The following is a 23184-nucleotide window of genomic DNA, read 5'->3' on the forward strand; positions in this document are numbered from 1 at the left end:
ACAGGTGACTTATGAAAGATTGCATTTTTTCCGCACTCAAGAATAATATACCCAGGGAAGCGTGCGATGGTCTAAAACGGGTATTTGATGATATAGTTATCCTGGTGTAAACTCCCTCTGTGGAAACCCCCGTTTCAGCTCACAGGAGAGCAGGACAGACTGTGGAAGCGGGCTTTCCCTGTAGGACACACGCAGGCCGCCTGACCGCAGCAGGACAACCCTACCGGCCCCGTTACCCTGAGGTAATTACCCCCCACCCCCCCGCCGCCATTTTGGCGGCCCCTCCGCCCGGCTCGCGGCGGGCGGGGCGGGGCGGGGCGGGGCGGGCTCCGCCGAGCGCTCCCGCGGCTGGCGCAGCCCCGGCGCTTCCTTCCGGCCGCCATTTCAGCGCTGCGCCTGGCCTCGCGGCGCCGCCGCCGTTGCTGCCGCCGCTGCCGCCGGTGGAAGCGGAGCGGAGAGCCGAGCCGAGCGCGCCCCGCCGGGCCCATCCCGCCGCCATGTCCAAGCGCCACCGCCTAGACCTTGGGGACGATTACAGCTCCAGCAAGAAGCGCTCCGACGGGTAAGCGGCGGCGGCGCGGCCCGCGGTGGTTCCTCCCCCCCCCCTCATCCCCGCCGCCATCCGCTGCCCATCGCCGCCGGGGCGGGGTGGGGGCGGTGTGGGCCCGGCCTCTGCCTCGCTCGGGGGGGCCCCGGGGGCGGCGGCAGCGAGGGGCCTAGGCCCGGGGGCGGCCTCAGAGCCGCGTGGGGAGGGGGAAGGGAGCGGGACCCGGGAGGGCCGGGCGCCGCGGGGGCGGCTTTGTGTGCCTCGCCCCGCCGCCTGCGGTTTTCTTTTTTTTTTTTTGGGGGGGGGGGGGGGGGGTGTTTGTTTCCTTCTGGTTTGGGAGGTCTGGGAGATGCGGGCCTGGAGGTCAGTGTGAGGCTTGGTCGGCCCGTGTAACGAGTGCCGAGCCGCGGCGGAGCGGTGTTCCTTTGTTAATGGCTTTCCCTCGGCAGCAGGCAGGGATGGGCCCGGCTCTGAGGGTCAGCGTTAGGTGGGGTGGGGGGGGTTATAGGTTTTTTCCTTTGTTTTGCACAAGTTAGTTTTGGGACTCCTGGTCTCCAGCAGATTTTCATTAAGGTTAATGAAACTGCGGGAGTACAGGCCATGCGCTGGTGCTATCCCTTTATTCACAGCTGTTTTACTGCCTTTTCTGCACAATCTCCATTCCATTTTCGTGGGGGGACAGTGATTCCAAAGGTAAATTTCTAAATAGGGAAGGAACAGAAAGAAGTACTATTTTTACATAGTCCACTCTTCTTGGTGTAGCACAGAAGACTTGCCTGAATCAATCCCTCCCTGAAGTCCAACAGCACTGTTTAGGCGGGAGTATTAAGAGTATTTATCTGATAAAAATGTCTAGTCTTCTTCTCAAAACTAGCAAGAACTACAAGTCCACCATAACAGTTAGCATTCATTGATAAACAGTCTCTGCTCTTCAAGTAGAACTTGTTTTTCTTAAAGGCGAGCTTGTGTAGCTCCAGTTTCTAGCCACTAGTTCAATGAATTTGTCCTCTGCTGAACTGAAACTAATGTTTATTATTGAACATCTATTTCCTGCATGGAGGAACAGTGTCATCTTTTTTTTTGTAATTATATGGATCAAGTTATCTATCTCTTTTAATACATTTCCCCCGATTTGCCAGCAGTTTGCATAACTCTTGTGTGCATCCAGAGAAGTCTCACATGCACGCTTTTTTGTTTGTAAAAGAGACTTTAGTAAAATTTTCAAGCGGTTATGCCACAATTGGGTATTAAATGGTTGTGGTACAAGTGTTACGGTCATCTGTATGGATAATCCCAAGTCAGTAGTTCCTTGTTTGAATGTTGGTGGGTTTTGTATTTCTGGTATGGTTTTATTATGTGGCATTGTTTCTACTGCCATCCTGAACTCTTTCCATTTTGTAAGAACTGTTATCAGTTCCCAACAGTGGTACAAACTTGTTACCCAGAAGTCTTTGGCTCTTACGGCACCTAAAACCTCCACAGATGCTGGTTTTGTGCCCCTTCCTCTGCCAGTAGCAGCATGAAATGGCGTAGGACCAAGAAAAGTCACTATGAGCAGAATTGTCTGTTTTTTTCTAATATTTCTTGAGATCTGAGTTCAGCGAGCACAAGGCATAGTAACCTTATATTGTCCTGGCTTGTTTAAGGATTGTTAAGTTTTACAGCACGTAGAAGGCTGAGATACAGAGAGGTTCTTGTTACTAGCATGCATGTACTTGTCTTCCTCTGTGCAGAGTGCCTTTATGCAATTTAGTTGGTTTGCAACTGGATTAAGCTGAATTAGCTCCTTGAATAGACACCACTTCAAATGCAGAGTAGTCATGTACTTTGCATCCAGACTGGGTTGCCGAACTGCAATATACAAGTTGTGTCAAGTTACCAAGTAGGGGTTTAGTTCCTTTTCAGCTGAGGCCTTTGCAACCCTACGTGGCTTGTAGTTGTTCTTGTAACCTTAAAAACAGGCATGGCACCTGTTATCTCCTGGGCTTGAAGTATCATCCATAAAGAAAAAACTTTTTGGAAAAATGTGAATAGTTTAGAAGACTTTCTGTTAAAAACGCTGCTGTGTGAAATGCATACCACAATTTTACCCTGGTATTTTTTTTCCAAGCATAGTTCAGTTGGTGTTGTGTAACATCACAGTTGCTGTTAGTGGGATGTATTGTTCTGTTTAATTTCTTTTCTTTATTTCTTTACGTATAAAGTGGAAATTGTATTTAACAGCATTATTTTTTTGCATCAGCTGAATCAACTACTGCCATGTCTGTTTAGTAGTGGTGAAAATATCATTAATGTTCTGCTAGATATGCTGAGACTTCTACTGTGGTGAACAGTGGTTTTACCTGGTCCTTTGTTTGTGTTGTCAGTTTTGTTTTTCATCCTCTAATTTAGTGTTACTGTGTTTCTTTTGCATCTATATGTGTGGCCATAAGGAAGTGACTGCAAGTAGGAGATCAGACAAAAACAACAAAAAACAACTAACCAAACAAAAAATCTCCAACAAACTCTTCCTGATTATGGAGGTTGTGATGGGCTTCATGCACAAAACAAACATGATTAAATTTTGATTCTTTTACATAAATTGTTCATTTTTGGGTTTGAGATCAGTGTTCTCAGTGCAATGATGAAAAGTAACTTACATGTGATAGTTTACAGATGAAGAGCTGCCAAGTTGCATTTTTAGAAAGTTCAGTAAATGCACTTGGCAGCATAGCTGCCATTCCTCCTTTCCCTTGTTGATGCAAGGCATCTGGATGTGGCTGCTGAATTTCAGTAATAACGGAAGACTGGAAATGTTTCTAGGAAAAAGTACTACTGTGAAATAATTAATACTGGAGATTAAATTTGAGGACGTGGTATATATTGTGTGCTTTCTTTATGATGAGATCTAGTTTTCCCCTTCTATCCTAAACATTTTAAAACAGAGAACTCTTGGTTAACCTCCAAGTAGACTTTTTGGCTTTTGAAACGTAGATAGAACTGGATGGGTTAATTTTATTGTATGAATTAACAGTTTCAAGAGTTAAATGAAGTAACAGAGATGGGGAGTTAACAGAATTTTCCATTCTGGATCGTGTTTGTTGTTCGTTTAATCAAGTGTCTTGTTCTTGAGGTTGTATTTGTATATAGGCTGTAAACTGAGCCAAATAGCTGCCAGCACAGAAGGCAACTGTTGTGCTGCAGGAGAGTGTTTGGAAGACTAGAGAACTGATTGGGGCTAGAATTAATGTTGGTGGAAGGGTCTGGGGAGGGCTTGCTCTTCACAGGGCTGCTAAGTTTGCGTGCCAACACAAGAGTTGGCAACAGCATCAGGCTGTTCCTTTTAGCACGAGTGCTGGTTTCTGCCACTTTGAAGCTTACCTGGAGATAAACTGCATCTGCTGTGTGGAAGCTTCTGACACCCTGGTTAAGTAAACAGCTAGGGAACAGTCTGCTGCTGAAGGGTTTTTCTTTCTAGTTCTTCATTGGTATCTAGTCCAAGTGGGGAAAACAACAACAACAGAAGCCATCAGTAGCGTGTATTGTTCTTCCCTTCAATGAATGGGCTGTTTACCAGGTTGTTGCATTTTACCCTTGCTTTACCATACTTAAATTTCTTTTACACCCTTATTTTGCATCTTATTTCTTATGTTACTGTCTGACCATATATTTGCTTATCCCAATACCTGCATATATTTAAAAATGCTAATTGTGAATAGCTCATTAACTACAAGTTCAAAGATTGATTCCTGTGCTGCTAGACCCTTCCACCACTATGCATAGCATTATGGAGCCTAGTTCCTTCAGTTTGTAATGGGTAACTTTTCCCTACTAGAACATAAAAACCTACTGAATTCTGTAATATTTACCTGTTGTTGCACAGTAAGAAGAGATTTCTAGCTTGCACGGTACTTGACCACATTATAAGTGATGTTGAAGCTATGGTGTCTCAGATGCAAGCAAATGATCTAAAATGCCCTCAATTTTTAGATAGTTCAGCATCCAAAGCTTCAGGAAAATCTGTATGAAAGTGAATTAGGTCAGTCACAATAAGCAGTGTATTTTGGGACCCTTCTTTCTTTTCAATGGGTCTGTGTTAAAGAAGTGTTCTCAAAGTTAGGTGTGACAGCCTCTGGAGTCATGGTACGTCAGAGTATTGAGGGAGCAAATATGGTCTGCTTAGATTTTCTCTTGTATGAGAAGTGCTGCTCCTTCTGGATCCCCAGCATGTTTTCTTTCCTGTACGCAGGATTTTCCTTATTACTTCACTGGTTACATTTCAATGCCAGCTGCATAGATTTAAAAAAAAAAAAACACACCACCAACAAAATTCTGTTAGTTATAGGCATGCATGTGTGCAGGTAAATAAGTGGGGAGGTCCTGTTTTCCCTTAATTACTATTCCTATAAATGTTTATATCTGCGTTCACTCTGGTGTTTATTTCCAGTTTGTTGCTTTGCCTTTTTGATGGGATCTCAGTTGTTAACATAATGCATGCTCACGTGCGTGTTTACGTAAAAAAAAAAAAAAAGGCAGTGATTGCAGATGAAAATGCCACTAATCTTTTCGCTTGTCCTACTTTCAAATGTAGTGGGGTGTTTTCATAAAGCAGGACTCACTTCAAAGTGCTGAATCACAGTAAGTTTTAGATCTCCATTAAAAACATGTAGTTACAGTTCTTAGGGTGAAGGTAATGATTTCTTGATGAGTGTATTAGTGTTCAGTAGGGAGTGTGAAATTATATGCAAAACAAGTACATAGATCCTCAAAATCAGAAACTGCCACTAAGACTGAGGCTGGAGTTTGAATTTTGAGTGTTTAATTAGAGCGAAAATAATACTGTTTTTTCATTGCATTCCCAAAATCATTATTTTGGGGGCTTAACGGTTGCAAGAAAGTATGATTTGTGTTCTGATACAAGTAATAGGCAAGTTCAAGGTTGTTTGAGGTTAAATACGAATTATGTCCCCTTGACCTATTTGATTCTTAACTAACCTTACTTTAGCTTTGTACATTACTTTATTTCAGGGAAAATTAAACAAATGCAGCAAACTTGCAACTTGAAGTAGCGTTAATATCTAGTGTCACCTTACGTACATATCTTGAAGTGTGTACACCTCTTTGTTAAGATGAAGAAGTGAAATAGTTACTGACATTTGTTTAGGTAACATGCAGATTTTTACAACTCATGCAGTTACAGCTGTGTAGATGCTGTTGAGGCTTGGTAACAAATGGGAGTACAAATGTTGAAGTAGGTGGCAGGAGGTGATACTGGAGAAGACGGTGCAACTGTAATGACTGGTGTTAAGTAAATTTCAAATTCAACAGTTTGTATATCAAAGTTGATTGAGTCATAATTGTATGGAAGACTTTAAACAAAAATCTACAGAGTAATTGTGGCATGTTAAAATGATACATGAACCCTGAAGAAGTTTGATTTTAAGTTTTTTGCAGTTGGTGTAATTCTCTTGCTAAGTAGGCAAGAAGAGTATTTAGTGTTCTTTTTCTATGCTAGTAACAAGTAGTGACAGGAAGACTTGTGGGGAGTCAAGAATGTACAGCAGGTTACTGATAATCATTAAATGAAGAGGGTGAAGATGATGCTCTCCATGTGATGGCTTTCTTCAGTCTCCTCTATAAATGAGAGGATCTATGGCAGCAGTGCTCATGTTCAGTGGGTGTATCTAATAGTCAACGTGCACTGCGTGCTGTTGTGCTCTGATGCTTGTACTTCCAGGTAACAGTTTGCAGGACTCCTTAAAAATATTTGGCTTATATCCTCTTTGCAGTAGGGACCTCTAAAGTCACTTTGTATTTAAATTTTTATTGCACTTAAATATTCAAGTATCTCATGTTCTGCTATGTTTTCTAACTCATTTTAGGAAAGATCGTGACCGGGACAGAGACCGTGATGACCGGAAAGATCGTGACAGGGATCGTGACAGAGATAGAGATCGTGACAGAGAAAGGGAGAAGGAAAAGGAATTGCGAGCAGCATCTAACTCTACGCTCATTGCTGCTGGGTTACCACCTATGAAACCAGCAATGATTCCACACAGTATTAACCCTTTCACAAATCTTCCACATACACCTCGTTACTATGACATCCTGAAAAAACGGCTACAGCTTCCTGTCTGGGAATATAAAGAAAGATTTACAGATATTTTGATTAGGCATCAGTCATTTGTACTGGTTGGAGAGACTGGGTCTGGTAAAACAACACAGGTGAGTTCTTAGTTACATGATGGTGCAGTTTTTAAAGATTGAGACTGTCGTTAGGTGCAGGGGTTGTACCTTTCTTTGGTTTCTTGGAATCTATTGTGCAAAAACCGCACAATTCATGGGCAAAAATAATTTGATTATTTCATATGCTTAATGCATGCAGAAGTATGTGAGAAGAATCTTTAAGCATCTTCCCTTTTCACAGTCAGCTCCTGATCTCTTACAGACTCTCTGGTAGTTATCTTTGTGGTAGAAGAAGATAGTTTCTAACTGCTAGACAGAAGTGTACAAATTCACAAACTGATGTGATGGTTCCAAATTTACAGCCATTTTGCTGTGTAGGTAGCAGTTTGAAAGTAGGAAAAATGTTACAGAAATAAACACTTGTTAGTGTTCTATGGAATGTAGTGCTGCAGGTAGGAACTTAGTGGGAACTGGAATGTCACATACAATTCAGACCTGATCTTTCTCAGCACTGAGAGTAAGGACAGCAGATCTGCTGAGCTTCCTTAGTCCTTAAGAATTGTGGGGATTGGTGAAATGGGAAAGATTTAAGAAAAGGCACATCACTGTGTGTATACCTGGACAAACCTGCTTAAAACTTCAATCTATCCTCTGATTTGCTGTTTAAAATCTGTGTGGTAAAGTGATGTAAACAAGTCCTTTGTTCTATAACCTGCTAAATTCCTTTTATCTTGACATAATGAAAAACTGAAGGATACTGTAGTCCTCATAAAATGGATTATAACTAACTTAGAGAATTTTTTTAGTCACAAAATAAAATTTGAAAGTCTGGAGAATGTAAAAGGACAGTGTAGTGAACACCTTTTTATATGTGTGCTTGAAATATTTGAAGTTATTTACCCTTTTTGCTGCACATTTTGAGAACCATCTTCTTGTTTGCAAGGTACCTTAGGGCTGTGTTGCTTTTTTAACATGTCAGCGGAGACCAGCTTTTTATAGATTTCTTCAGAAAAATAGATTATACAGTTACTTGGAAGAGATGGTATTCTGAACATTCACATTTTAAAAAAAACAACAGAAACAACACTGCCACAAAAACAGAATTTCTCACTGCATGATCTTAGACCCTTAGATCTGTGAATTCTGTTCTTAACATTTGAGATTTCAACTTAAATATGGCTTACGATCATGTTGCTGCCAAGGTATGAAGCTTTTACTGAATTGTGGTACTACTTTATGCCTAATTGTTGGGAAGGACTTAAGAAACCGGAGGCTTCTTCAAAACAGGTTTTAAGCTACCAAAAGCATATAAGCTGTCTCAGAACCTTCACTGCTTCCTATGGGTTACTTCATGAGGCTGTAGGTATATTTTGAAGCAATTGAGAGTGCCTTTGTAGGACCATAACACTGAAAATGATCTTGCTGATGGCTAGGGAGATCCTTGTTTTGCATGTGATACTGTCTAATTCTCGTGATCAGGTGCTATCTTAAAACTAGCTGGGGAGTGGTTATCTGTCTTCCATCTCCTTACACTCATTGATCAGAGCAAGATAAATATTCTTCTGTTTAAAAAAACAAACCCAAACGATCTAATACTGAAACTGAATGTGTCCATGAACTACTTACGCGTGCTGTTATCTGGTATAAAGTTGGCGTTCACTGAAATCTGCAATGAATTGTCTTTCCAGAAATGATTATCTTACATTTCATGGCAAAGAGCCTATAGAAGTGGATAATCTTTTAAGTGAGCTGCCATCTGTCAAGTCCCCTCCCCACTTACTGCGTGCAGGTTTTCCCTTCAGTCTTGTAGAGCACCCAGGTTTGAGAAAGCTTGGCTTTTTCAGTGAAAACAGTAGGGGATAAAACCTTTCTGAAAAATCTCGTTCCACAAAGACTTGCTTGAAATTAAAAAACAAACAACAACAACAACAAAACACATTAAACTATACCATCTGTTTAAAATATACTGAAGAAGTATGTTGGAAGCAAAGACCACAAATTCTACCACAAATTTTCAGGTCCCCAGTGTTTGCAGTGGCTTGCTTTGTAATTTAAGTTTAAGCTTTGAAGTTGAGCATTTTTTTAAACGCTTTCAGAATAAGTTCAGTGTTGTAATTGTGGAACAGATGAGTTGAATCTCTTTTAGAAGGAGCTTGTCTGCTGTGTTTGCAACACACTCCCTTTTAAATGGGAGATTATTTGTGGTGCTGCTGAAATGATTTTAATTTGTTCTGTAGATGGAATAGTAGAGTAGTATCTGCTTTCACTGAGAGCCTTAACTACACAGAATAGGATGTCTGATGTAACACAAGGGATGCCACTCCTTCAACAGGTTTTCTTAGCAGGTGAAGTTTAGAAGCAGTATTATTTTGGGCATGGCTTCATCTCCTGCTGTCCTTGTAGTCCAAAGGAGAATTGACGTGGGTGAAAGTTGGACTCCATTTTTAATTAATGAAAAAAATTGTACCATATAATTTTTAATGGAGAAAATTCTAAACGAATTGAAGTAGCTCAGAGCAGGCAAAAGAACAGTGTTCTTCCCCTTCCTGTTCAGCATGGCATCCCTTTAAAAATATCTTCCCTTTGCCTTCAAAATGGCCTTAAGCTCTCACTGCTTTCATTTGAGATCTCACAGGCCACTCTGTGCATAGACCTGCCTTATTTTTCTAGAGGTTGTATTGGCAAACCTTTTCTTCACTGAAAAAGTCCTTGAGGCTAAGGGGTGCTTAACTGATCCCTTTCTCATTCTTTCAGTATTGATAAAAATGTCTGTGTGTGCTTGTTTGTCTAGGAAGTTTGGGGTTTTGGTGATACGTATTTTTGTGTGTAGGGGAGATAAAGTTAACTTTGTTACGTTATATAAGAACTAGATAATATGAATTGTTCCATGTATTCCCAGCAGTGGTCATGACTGAAATAGGAAGTGTAGTATGTCACAGTCCTTCTCCTTAGTGTTTGTCTCTTAAAGCTGGACATTGAAAGTATTCTGGTGGTCATCTAAATCAGATTAGCGTATTGAAGTCTACGGAGGCTTTGTCCTTCATTTGACACTAGTGCTGTAGGTTTTGTTGTTACCTGGAAAACAGCCTCTACATTATTTTTACTTCTATTAGCGTGGCCTGGCTGACCTGCTGCTTTAAAGTTCGTGTCAGCATTGGCCCTGTTTGAAGTTAACCTCGTGCTTACGTTTGACTTCGTCCTAGTGATGTGGGAAATAATTTCATTTCTTTACTCTGTGCTTGGGAAGTGTGTATGTGTTACTGGGTAGGATTCCAGGTTCACGTCATCAGCGTTCAAGAGCTGCTCTTATTTTTAGTTTTGAATAGAATTTCCTATTTGAGTTTTTCTTCAGAAGTCTGGTCTCCTGTCATATTTTCTCATAGTCTTTGCTTTCTATTTTTGTATTTATAATGGCAGTATGTTCTCCATTTTAAGAAAAGGAGCTGTTTATTACAGTCTACACTTGTCTGATGTGGATGCGTCTTAGTGTTCAGTTGCTCCCATTTTGCAGTGGGAATACTGTATTTGAGAAGAAAAATCTTCCTAGGTTACTTGAAACCACACAGCTCTTTCTAGCGTTTTCTGTTGGTTCAGTGCATAAATAGTATCACTTTTCTGTAAGTGTGAGCTTCTTAGGAGCTTTTTAGGATACGTTTAAAATCAATTAGTAAGGAGGAGTGCATTTTGTGATCTATAGACTTCAAACTAGCTGTGCCTGGAGTTGTCTCCTCATAAAACATCATACAGAGAAAATGTTAATAATATTCTATCTTGTTCAAGTTAGTGACCCTAGAAATTCTTCTGAAAAAGCTGCTTATTTTGGACGATACTTACTGTTTACAAATTGCTAAAAAATTACTGTCTGGCAAATGAGAGTTAATAACCAGAATGTTGGGATTTTATATGTTTGATAAGATTTCCAAAGAACAAGAGTTAACCAAATAAACATAACTTAAAACTTGTTTGGTTTTTTGTCATGATTTATAGCTAAGCCAAGTTTTGTATCATTTTTTTTCCTAATGTGTGTTAAATAAGCAGTGTTTTTTAAGCTGCAAAGTACTATTTGTTTACTGTAGAACTTTAAATACCTAACTTGTGTTGTGGATCTCAAAACTGTGAGTGCTAATTTTGATCTTTTGCTTTCAAGCATGGTGACTGCTGTTAAATCTCTCTCTGAGGTACTGACCGAACAATGCCCAAAGATACTGTGAACCTATTTGCTTCCTTGATAACTTCAGTGGCAGTTATGTACATGCTTTATTTAGTGGTGTGGGGTCCAACTAAATTGTCTTCTCTCATACTCTGGATATTTTTCTGCGTGCAGTTGTCATCTCAGTGAAATTATAAATATCTTTCTTTGATACAGTAGTTATATGTTAACCATGCTTCTAACAGCCAGATGTGAAACTGAATTTTATTCTTGACAGATCCCTCAGTGGTGTGTTGACTACATGCGCTCGTTACCTGGACCAAAGAGGGGAGTAGCATGTACCCAGCCTAGGAGAGTGGCTGCAATGAGCGTGGCGCAGCGGGTCGCTGATGAGATGGATGTAATGCTGGGCCAGGAAGTTGGTTACTCTATTCGATTTGAAGACTGCAGTAGTGCAAAAACCATTCTGAAGTACGTATGGTAACTGTCCGGTAAAGGCATAACACAGCCTTCTTGTGGGTGGGGGGAATCACAGGGCTTTAAAGGGGGTTAGGAAAGTTTTGAAAGGAGTAATGAAGAGGGGAGTGAACCTATGGACAGACACCTCCAATAGCTGAGTAAAGAAGAGAGGAGCTGTAGCATCAGCTGAGATAAACCTGGGGTGAGGGGCTTGCTTGAGTAGATTCAGAAATGAATTATTCCTCTTAAAGAAATCTCTGGACCCTATGGAAGTGATTTCAAGTTATCCATAAAGAAGAAAGTGATCTGGAAAAGTGTTTTTTTATGAGTAAGGTGGTGTTCAGAACAAAGCCCTTCAGCATTCAGTTTCTCTTCATGTTATGCATTTGGCTGACTTTTGTCAGTGGTAACCAGGATTATCTCAGGTAGTAAGTTATTCCTAAGTTCCGTAGTGTGCTTTAGTAAGAACTACCAGAAAGTTTCAGAAGTGACCTATGCCAGACTCTAGGGCGCACAATCTGAAGTCTGGGTTTGTGAGTGTTCTAGTTGTCAGCTGTTTTAGATTCCTGTGCTTTGTGTGTGGAGCCAGGCCCACTTCATACATCATTTGCAGATGACACTCAGAATGATCAGTTAAAAAGGATTCCATGTAGCGTGACTTCATGAGTCTTACCTGTTTAAATGGTGTTTTTGTTTTGCTCATAGAAGCGGTTGAAATTTGGGAATGAAGTTCATGTGCAAAAAATAAATTGTACTGAGGAGGAGGAGCAGTGAACAGATCTGCAAATAGTGTAGAGAAGAAACAGTTGCAGGAATAGTAGCTCTACGATTTGAGTTGCATTTTTCCCTTTCTTTGCCTGTCTTTATTTGTAGACCTGGAAGTCTGCCAGTAATAGTCGACAAACTACTCATAAATGTTGCCAAATCTTGTTTTCCCCCCTCCTTTTTTTAAGCTTTGTTCCTACTCCTAGATTTCATTTATATTCTACAGTAGGTTCTATTTGAAACTTTAAATGGTTTTTTTACTCTGTTTGAAATAGTTTACTGATGCATCTGTTTTGAAAGTTGGTTGGTTAAAGGCTTACTTCAAACAACCTAGTGAATAATATGGAAGAGGAGTCTTTATCAAATTTAATAAAAATTGTTTTTGTATGTATTCAGGTATATGACTGATGGTATGTTACTTCGTGAAGCGATGAATGATCCTTTGCTGGAGCGCTATGGTGTTATAATTCTTGATGAGGCTCATGAGAGAACCCTGGCTACTGATATTTTGATGGGAGTTTTGAAAGAAGTTGTAAGACAAAGAGCTGATTTGAAGGTCAGTAGTGATGAAGCCCAGCAACATCTCCTTTCTGGTTACTCATACTGAAGGAAGGGTATCTGTGTGCTTACCATTAGCTGATCATAAAGGTCAGTTAATGTAGATCAATTGTCATCTTGATCTGTTAATGATGAACATATTGGGAAGATAACTAGGAAAGTGCTAGTGCAGCTTGTATTGAAGGAAATACTAGAAAGATGTAATTATAGCTTAACCTTTACAGTTCAGGGTTTTTTTTTGCACCTTGAAACAAAGGTTCTGTATTCAAGTGATAAAAGCACGCTTGAATCACGGTCAACAGTTTAGTTTCCTGTTATTATATATTGTATGTGTAACATTTCTCAGGTCTATGTCAACCTCTGGAGTAACTTCTTTGCTTTGTGTTCTCCAAACCTACAGGTTATAGTTATGAGTGCTACTTTAGATGCTGGCAAGTTTCAGATCTACTTTGATAACTGTCCTCTTCTAACCATCCCGGGTCGCACCCATCCTGTGGAGATATTCTATACTCCAGAACCAGAAAGGGATTACCTTGAGGCTGCCATTCGAACAGTGATCCAAATTCACATGTGTGAAGAAGAGGAAGGAGATCTTCTACTCTTTCTTACCGGACAGGAGGTATTTTCTTTTTTTTCCATCCATCTTTCCATGTAGAAGCTGTTATAAGTGGCTTGTATAGACTGAAATGTTTAGTTTCCTTTTCTAGTTTACCATTCGGAAATGATGCGAGGTACTCCACCTGCCATACGTTAAGCACTTGAAATGTAAAGCGTATGCATATTGCAGACAAGACCTCTCTAAAATGAAAGCTTTCATCTTAATCTTGCACTTATAAGAGAAACCTAGGGTATGAAACACAGGTTCATACTGAGGTGAACCCAGAAGATCTGGGTACCTGGTAGCATCCATGCTTTTGATTTTAAAATACAGTTCTGTGCACTTCAGGGTGTGTACGGTATGACTTAAATGAAGAATAACCTTTTTATTCTGATGCATAGCTATAAGTAGCATTTTTAGTAAAAATTACATTTTTTGAATAGGTTTGAGTATTAGATTGTAGTTTTTTTGTACCACACATAGTGGGAGTTGTATTTCAGTAGTGGCTTGTTAGCTTGTGAAAGAGGGTTGTATAAAAGCACTTAATCCAAACTATAGGAGGAAATGATGTCCTGGAAACCTTAAATGTTTTGCTTGAAATAAAATTTTTAATACTGTCTTGAGGCTGTTTTGAAGCTCCTTTGAATGTCTGTTGACTTATTTTGAAGAAACACCCTTCAAAGGGTGTGGAACAGTTCAGTGTCTTTACAAAATAAATGTAAGCGTTGAGTGTTAACTGTGCCAAAGGAAGGAAAAAATACTGTACAAACAACTTGTGATACTGCAGGTGCACAGGCTTCTTGAGTAGACTGGCCAGTCATACAGATCCGTATGTGTTGCCTCCTAGGTGAGTTTTAAGGTATTTGATTAAAATGTCTTCTGGCAGGTATAGTCTCTGCCCTTAGAGAACCAGAATAGTGACTGTCCCTCTAAAGACAGATATGCCGTCTCTTACTTTTGTCCTTCTCCATGTAGAATATTGCTGTAAGTTAAAAGTATAGGTAGGCGAAAACACTTCAAGGACTATAGCTTTGAAGCTTGCCTGTTTGGTTTAAGTTAGGTTAGAAGTCCTAGTTCAGATGTGTCTGACAGGTAAATGCAAGAGTTAATGAAACAACTGTTGTGAGTGGGTGAATGGCATCAGTGGTGACAGAACAACACTGCTGTGCTGATGTTCTCGCAGATTTTAGTGTCTTTAACCAGAATGCTAAGTCAAGTATCTTAGACCTTATCTTTAACCTTAAATGAAGGTTTCTTCTTCAGCCTTACATGAAGAACAGATATTTGCCCTTTTAATGTTCAGTTACAAATGATGTCCTTGCTGCATCAGCTGCTATGTATTGCTCGGATTCATTTGATATGGCAAACATGGGAGATTTGAGGGGGGAAGACTTCTTCAGATGTTATCAACTGGACCAGTACCACTCTGCTTTCATGTTATGGCTCTAGATTCCTTTAGTACCCACTGTTACTTCAGAGGGGCTCTGTTCTATAGCTCAAACAAATTCTTTGAGTTCGATGGGGTTAATTTACAGGATGTGGTGTTTATAATACGCGCAAAAGCTTTACCAAACCATGCATGTACATAGGTGTAGGGTCACCTATGCATAAATGTAGCTAATAGTAATATCCCTGTGTTGCCTTACTGAATTGCTTAAGTTGCATTGGTAAGCCACCACCCTTTATCTTCTTATCTAGAGTTCTCCAGTCCATGTATCCATAGATGATGGATTAATTGTTCAGGGGCACTGGAGCAGCTCTGCCTGGAGCTGGTGTGAATTTAGCCAGTTAGTGTGAAGTTGAAGTCTGGCCTAGCTTCTGTAGAGAAGGTTTGAAGCGTTTTATCCCCTTTGCTTTGTGATTTTTGAGGGCACTTTTGTTTAGGGATTGATTAGGAATAAACATTTTGAAACAGGACTTGTGTCCCATAGGATACAAGTAAGGAAGAAAGATTGTCTGTTGATGTAAACGCAACCACACACCCACCCCGGTGTACCAGGGAGACTTCTGATGATGGAAATAACATTAATGTCTTCATTGTCAAGAAAGTGAAACTGGAAAATCTGACAGGGAATTGAGTTCATAAATAAGTGAATGTAATTATATTTCAGTCAACGTGTCTATCTTGGATAACAGGCGGTATCAAATTTGTTCTGTTGTTGTGATTATAGATCCCAGTGGTCTAGTTGTGGATGTTCACTTTAAATGTCTCAAGATTGGCTCACCTGTGTATCTCAGAGGCTGTAGGCTTACTGTCTACTGGAGTTCTGTTAGAACAGTATTAGATTTTGTACTCCATTAAGATCATTAATCTGAGAGTAGGTGTAAAATCATTACAGATGAAATTGGGTGGGGGGTGTGTGCAGAAATAATGATACGGAAACTATAGATCTGTCTGCATGTCTTAGTAACCTAGGCACTTCTGAATGCGAAGTGTGTTCTCTGCCACCCCAGTGTTCTTCTCTCCATAAAGCCAAATGCATCATGTATGTAGGAGGATGAATCCAGGCTGCATCTGGATATGTGAAGTGCAGATCAATGCTGTTCTCGAATATAGATAAATGTACTGGAAAACATTGCTGTGAGGTTCTGGTGTCGGTGTTCTAGAAAGGTTTAAAATACGATGTTGGCAAAATGGTGGTGTTGTAGAAAATGGTTGCAAAACACACGTGAGGTTTTGGCAGAATGTTTTATAAGTGAGGATTTATTTTAAAGGTACACCTTTTTTCCCTTTTTTCCTTACAGGTTGGTTAAACACTAGAACTGTGAAAGAAAGTAGCAGGCACTTTATTAGGAGGAAATTGAAGCCAAAACCGACAACTTCTTTGGTCTCAGCAGTAGAGATTGAGCAAGGTTGAGTCAGTTAAGTATACTGGGCTGCAGTGAACACAGGCTCTGTCTTGTTTCAGCCTTATACAGAACGTGCTGAGGAGTCAAGGTGCATAAACTGAGAAAGTAACACCAGTAATTGTGTTCCAGTGCTAAAGGCAGAAATTCTCTTGCTTTTCATGTATTTGAGATGATGTCAACATGAAGTATTTCAAATAGAGCAAGTTAAAATGAACACAGAATTGTGCTAAGTTCAGTTGTGACTTGCTGACAGAGCAGTTCTCAGCTATGGTCAAGTGTTGACTTCTTCCTTGGAAGACACTCCTCCTCCCCTGTATTTTACAAAGCTTTGTTTCTTTCCATCTCTGTTCTGAGCATCTCCTGAAACAGCTAGCTTCAAAAGGCTTTTTGTTTTTGGCTGTTGTTTTCTCTTCATCTTAGAATGTAGCAGTTTGTATTCATTCCTGGGAAATGAAAGAGGGAAATTGATGAAGTTTCATGCAGCCTTGAGGATGAAATGTTTCCAGGAGGCTCATGTCATCAGAGCCAGATGTGGCTGGCTGTGCACTCTGTGATAAAAACTTGTATGAGAAGAGGGAATGCTCTAAGGTGTCTACACCCCCCTGCTCCACCCTCCTTATTTTACACAAGATAAAATTCTTGTGTTTTTTTGGTATGTTTCCTTCAGGTCAAAAAGCAGTAATGTCTGCCTGGCTCACTTATCAAGAAGCAGCTGGATCTAGTTGTGTACAGTGATCTGCTGTAGTTACAGACTGCATTTCCCATTTAAAAGAACGTTCTAACTGGGGCAGTCTTGAGGCTTGCTCATGTCAAGAGGTTCCTTGTGTGGGTGTAAGTCCTCTGATACAGAGTCAGCTGAAGAAGAAATAGTTTCTGAACTAATGTTGCAAATGACCATGTTTACAAAATCATTCAATTGTTTTGTACGCTGAGCTCTCAGATTGTTCCATTAAATGTCCTTACAATTACATCACTAGTCACCATCTTTTTGTAGAAACGGTTGCTTGAAAGGCAGTGCAATACAGTTGAGATGTTAACCTGCTGCTCAGGCTTTGCTCAGAATTCAGTGGATGTTCCTGTACATCAGTTCAGCAGTTGAGCCAGAACATTTACTGACGGTTGATGCCCTTCAGTGGCTCAGGGCAGCTTCCTGTTGGTTGTTGTGTGGGCCTGCCGTGTAGTTCTGGTGCAGGTTCATGCCTCAGCCTACGGTAGTATGGATGGCTACTACATCCAAAGGGAAGGAAATTCAGGTTATTGGAGTGGATTGTTAGCTTAGAGGAGGCAATTGAACTTGATAAGTTCATTCTAGCTAGGCTTCCTGAGTTGTTTTTTGTTGACTGCCATTTCAGCAGAACTACTTTATGAAAGAATCTTGAGTACTTGTTCAGCACAAACTTTCTTCTTAAAGATGTGATGCACTAACTCAGTAATAGAACTGCTCCTATAGCCCTTTCCTGTTTCTGTTCTTGCTAATAGTAACCCATCAGTATGTGCAACTCATTCTTTAATGCATAAATACCATCAGGGAAAGAAATGGAAGTGAATTTCTACTGAGTATTCAGGTTAAATAGTGTAATAAGGACTCTATCTTCAAGAGCAGATAAAGAAGGGGGAAAATGCACTCTTGCATGATAAGAAGCAAAATTGGTCTCTTGTGTGGTTAATTTTATACATCTCCTTTTAGGTGAGTTGCTAATGTAGTGATATGTTCCAATCCTTACTTTTTTGATGCAGAGCTTGAGGATGTTAAATATTAGTGAGATGATACATGTGAGCAGTGCAGATGTACAGGAAGAGTTTGGGCAGATGGGGAGATACTGATTTTATGATTCATCTCATTCCTGAGTCTCTCCTTCTTGTCTGTGTTTGGACACAGCCTAAGGAACCAACATGTTTCTAAAATAAATGGCCATGGATCATCTTTAAAAGTCATACCTAGGAGATAGTCTTTCAAAAATGAGTTTTTTTGAGGAGAAAAACAAAAAATCAAAACCCATAATATTAAATCTTGTTCACATTTTCAGTATTGCTTTTGTTCTGTCAGTATTTACTAAAGCAAATCAAGGGGGATGAGGGTCAGATGGGTTAGGAACTTACCACTAACCCCTTTAGTGATACTTTCGAAGCTAAGCCACAGAAGTATTGGTTATGACCCTCTCAGTTTTAAATACCACCAGCTTTTCATCGCATCTTCCCAAATCACCTTTGTCAAGCTTTTTCAGGAGACCTTCTGCCTGATGCTGTCCTTTATGCAATGTGGAAGGCTTTGTATTTACAGTTGGGAGGGCTGGGGGGTAGGGAAGGGATTTCCTTCCTTAAGGAAGGGGTAGGAATTCAGCCGTACTGTCTGATGTGTTGTCTTGTAGCTGGCAGTTTTTCTGTGCTCCTTTGGGTGAGCGATGCAAGCAGTACTGAGCAGTAGGAGACAGGATGAAAGAAGACAAAAGGGATGAAGAAGACAAAAGGCTGTGAAAAGGCTATCTTGAGCATTAAAGAAACTAACCTGCAGCTGGTGCTGTCTGTGGTTAAACCCTTGGAAAGGGGTAAGAGGCTGCTGATCAGGCAGCATTCAGTACCCATTGTACGAAGGTGAATGCAGCCAGGTCTGTTGCCATGGTAAGTCCAGAAATTGTAGCAGTGAAGTATCATGGTGACACTGAATGTGTTTATTTCACAGAATAGTTGAAAGGGCTTCTGAGTACTTGATTTTGACTACAACTGCAAGTATTAAATACACCTACTTTATGTCTGGAAAGCACTTCTTGGGTTTGTATTCTTTGATACTGCAAGATTTATAACCCTTTTCAAAATGCGTGCATATTTCATGTATTGTTACTACAGTATTTAATACTGTTCATGGGTGAGTATGAGATATTACCTGTGTGTGTATATATACTTGTAGATGTACTCATTAGCCATGAGAAAGGAAAAATAAAGAAAACACTGTGCTTTTAATTGATATGAGCAACAGTTGTTGCTGTTGCCACCTTTTGTACAGAAAAGTGGGTTGAGATAGAGTAAAAATCTTGCCAGATTTGAGAGGTGCAAGTACCGTACTTACTGCTTCATGAAAATACAGATGGCTGCACTACTGCTTCAGATAATGATGAAGAAATTGGGGAGCATGTTCTTGTCCTGGTTTCTAAACAAGGCACTGCTAAGCATTGGTTCCCATATGGACACAGATAATGCTGAACTTGGTAGCAACTTTAGGAATCCATCCCTGGAAGGGATGTCTGTAGCTTAACTGTTACAATTTTAAGGAGTCAAACAGAATAGTGTGAGAATATGGAGGGATGGAGAGAGCCTGTAGGAGTGCTGCACCCAGTATTACCTTTGCTCACAAGTAGGGAGTTGGAAACAATCACAGACTGCTAGCTTTTAGTTGAAAGGGATGTTTAGTTAAACTTTCTTCACCAGACCTTTCAAATCTTTTTTATCACCATATAAGTATATTGTTAATCCATTTTTATTGGATCAAGCAAGAAGTTTTTGGAAACTTTAGCTTCGGCAGTAGGCTCGCCTACTCAGAATTCTGAGAGCTGTTTCTCAGCTAATACTCCTAACGAGTCTAGTTTTGTGAGGAACTAGGGTAAGGTTACTAAAGTGACCCTGAGCAGTGCATAAGCCTTGCACGTGGTGTGTGGTAGACGTCCTGCTCTGATTAATTCTGAAGCAGGTCTTTGTGCTAGTGCCCTCGGCAGTCATGGCTTAACTGTGGCTCCCCTGTCCCTGTGCCTGTTCTGCTGTCAGTACGCTGGCATCCAGTACCTCAAGTAATCAGTGTGGCTGTCAGGGCTCTTGGAGGACGTTTTCAGGCGTAATCAAAGCGTAAGGCTATACTCTACCTTCCCCTCCTTTCCCTCCAAGAATAAAAATCTCTTCTTACATGTAGGTGGGTGGAATAATCCCTTTTCAAGGAGGTTTGTAATGGACTCAATGTGCAAACATTAATTTAAAAAAAAATCTCTGATACTTGAGTGAGTCGAGACTACTGAATTAGGCTTGCTGAATCCTCAGAGGATTAAAGGCAAGATTGTGCCTTCAACCGTACCCATCATGTTGTGAGACTTAAATGTTTGTGTGTGATAAAAAATATATCTTTGACACTTAACTGAATCCTCAGTGCTTTCAAACTGTTCTAATTACACATATGTCTTTTAGATTGTGTAGTTTGAGATAGCTTTTTGGAAAGGTTTCTGGAATAATACTAGTTCTACTCTGATTCTAGTATTGAAGATTGGTTGTGAACATACAGCTGAAACAGATAATAATCTGTTAGTGGGGTAAATAAAAGGAAACTGCCACTACTTTATTAAACACTTCAATACTACAGGGCTCTCTGCTGTTTTCTTTAGATGAGTGGCAGTGGCTTTTGTTGACTTGTGTCCTTTAGGCAGCTTTTAATGAGAGGTCCACAGTTCTCTCTGCAAATCTGCAGGGAGTAATGATTCTACATGCACTTCTCCTTGCTGTGTTGAAGTACTGTAAGTAATTCTGATTTGGGATATTTTGAAACTGCACTGGGAAACTCTAGGGGGTAACAGCACTTCCTGTTCTTGTCAAAGATTATAGGTGACTGTGAACACGTGGCCTGAAGAGCGCAGTGCCTTCATTTGTCACTGCTTGCTTGTGTTTTATCTCAAGCATAAAACTGAAGGATTGAGCATCCTGTCCAGTATCAGAGCTCTACCAGTCGCACAGTGCAATCTGCTCAGATTCCATGAAACAGTTTAGGGACCTTCAGATTAGGAGCTTGTGTCTGTGCTAGACTTTTTGTTTCAGCATTTGACTTACGTGTTTTTGAAAGACATGGTCTAATTTTCTATTTAATCTTTATCAGGTGTCCAAGTGTCAGCTTGTCAAACCTTTGAAAAGGTGCAAATTTGAGAGAGTGGGTGTGTGGCTGCATAGTCAGCTACTTTGACATGTTGCCTTTTTCATTTAGGACCATTATATGAAGTTATTAATTTACTAAACTACTGTGTATGATATGTCAAGTACATCAGGGTTTTTTTTTCCTTTTCACTGGGAGGCTATTAATGAACTTTCAAAAAGGGTTTATCAGCAGAACCACCTGTATTGACATTTTTATGAAGAAATTTGTTCTTTGCTAGTAAACCAGTAGGGGGCATTCCAGCTCAGTTTCTTGTGTGCCTCTTATGTTATGAAAAAGTATATTGGATTTGTTGGCAAAGTGCACCTTTGTTTAAAAGGTTTTTGTAAATGTCTGCAGTTCATTCAAATTGGCAAGATAATGCCTTCTGGCATTAGGCTTACTATTAAAGGACACTTTGACATCAAAGAGGTAGACCTTTTGACTATTATTTTGCTCTGCTTACATTAATTATATATGCTGGTCAGTACTGAACACGAGTATTATACTGTCTGTGATTATTTAAAACACTCTATGCACTTATACTGAAAAGTGAAAAATCTCTCTTAAAACAAATTAAAGTTAATCCCCAAATCTGTCAGATTTGTTCTAGATAGTACCTGCATTTTAGGACTTCGAAAATGGAAGCTGCTTTTGCTTCCCTAATTAGACTTTAAAGCAGTAATTTCACAGAGCCTTAAGATTAACTGAAGTTATATGTGCTTGTGTGAGTGTCTTAAGCATCGCTGTAACTTCAGTCTGGTGAATTGTGTGGCAAGGGAAGGCTGGCCTCTTTTCTTGGAGTGTGTTGTAGCCATTTTCTTTTGCTTACTGTTATCTTCTTGTCACTATGACTTCATTCTGCTGTTGGTGGTTCACCCAAAATATCAGTATTCACGATAGCACCTGAGTTACATCAGTGGAGGCTCTGTAAATTCGAAGTTGAAATAAAGAAATTGCATTAATTGTTGGCCTAAATTTCTGTACACTTTGGTTTTCATTAAATCTCATTGCAACTATAGGTCACCTGGTGGGCTTAAATGCTCTTGTTTTAAAATGAAACTGAAATGTAAGCGATTGGGAGCTCTTTTGTGTGCTGAGTTTGTCAGAAAATAGACTGGCAATACTGTACTTTACAAAGGTAAAAACTGTAAAGCCTGTACCATTTGCAGAGTACTTCACTGACTGCTCTGGCGTTTAAGTGGGATTTCAGTTAATTTTAAAGTAAAATCTGAAACTGGATTAAGAGGTTTGATTTTGAGCATTCATGTTTATACTGTAAAGGTGTTTGTTCTCATTAGGTACAATGAAGCAAATCTTCCATATAATTGCATTACTGATACGTGACATTAAAGCTTAATTGGCTTATTTTAAATATCTTGCACATCAATTTCTTCTAGATTGTGAAAATTGAAAAGGTCATGAGTGCAGTTTAATATTCCAGGGTGAGAGATTTCAATTTTAGTACAATTTGTAGGGAATTAATTAGGAAACATGACTAAAAGGAAAAGGATGTTGAATGCAAATTAGGCTGTTCATTAGAGTATAGAAGCTGAGGCATCTCGGTGCGTTGTGGAAATTTGATTGGGAATTCAGCAAATACCTTGGATTTTTTTAAAATTGAAATTATTGTAATTGTTCTCTGAGTGTAGACTTAGTGTAATTGTCATTAGTTGCTCTAAAATAAAAGACTGACTTTCTCATGGAGTTTTAAAACAAGTATGCTTGTTTTGCAGGAGATCGATGAAGCCTGCAAGAGGATAAAACGTGAAATTGATGATTTAGGTCCTGAAGTGGGTGACATCAAAATCATTCCATTGTACTCCACCCTTCCTCCGCAGCAACAGCAAAGGATTTTTGAACCTCCTCCACCAAAAAAACAAAATGGAGCAATAGGAAGAAAGGTAAATAGTATGTTGTTTTGGTACGTTCTTCAGTAACAAGCTACTCACAGTTGTGTGGGCAATTAAATCAGTTTCGGCTATGTTAAGTGTACACAAGAAGTGGAAGCTTTTTTTTAATGAAGCCTTGATAATCCAGGGCTCTATCTCACTTAAATTTTTAGATAATTGTGTGTTTCTTAGTGTAATTCAAAATTCTGACTTCCATCTGTAATGCCAGAATGTTCTGGTAACAATTTGATTTAACTGAATGGGGCTGGCATTCATGTAAATTTAGTATGAGAAATATAACACTGAATTTGACAACTGTGT

The 23184-nt window shown here is 39.9% G+C and overlaps 1 protein-coding gene across 1 annotated transcript in view; it reads left to right on the top strand.

The window, feature by feature from the left end:
* Positions 1–363: 363 nt before the first annotated feature.
* DHX15 (DEAH-box helicase 15) overlaps positions 364–23184 on the top strand; it is a 46549-nt gene continuing 23728 nt past the window's right edge. Inside the window, exons 1-6 of the mRNA XM_083834445.1 lie at positions 364–562; positions 6409–6751; positions 11140–11333; positions 12483–12642; positions 13045–13263; positions 22708–22875. Of these exons, the coding sequence (XP_083690571.1) occupies positions 498–562; positions 6409–6751; positions 11140–11333; positions 12483–12642; positions 13045–13263; positions 22708–22875 (1149 nt within the window). The 5' untranslated portion in view covers positions 364–497. The remainder of the gene's footprint in view (positions 563–6408; positions 6752–11139; positions 11334–12482; positions 12643–13044; positions 13264–22707; positions 22876–23184) is intronic.

The sequence above is a fragment of the Anser anser genome (assembly GCF_964211835.1).
Source record: "Anser anser genome assembly, chromosome: 4".
NCBI classification, from domain to species: domain Eukaryota; kingdom Metazoa; phylum Chordata; class Aves; order Anseriformes; family Anatidae; genus Anser; species Anser anser.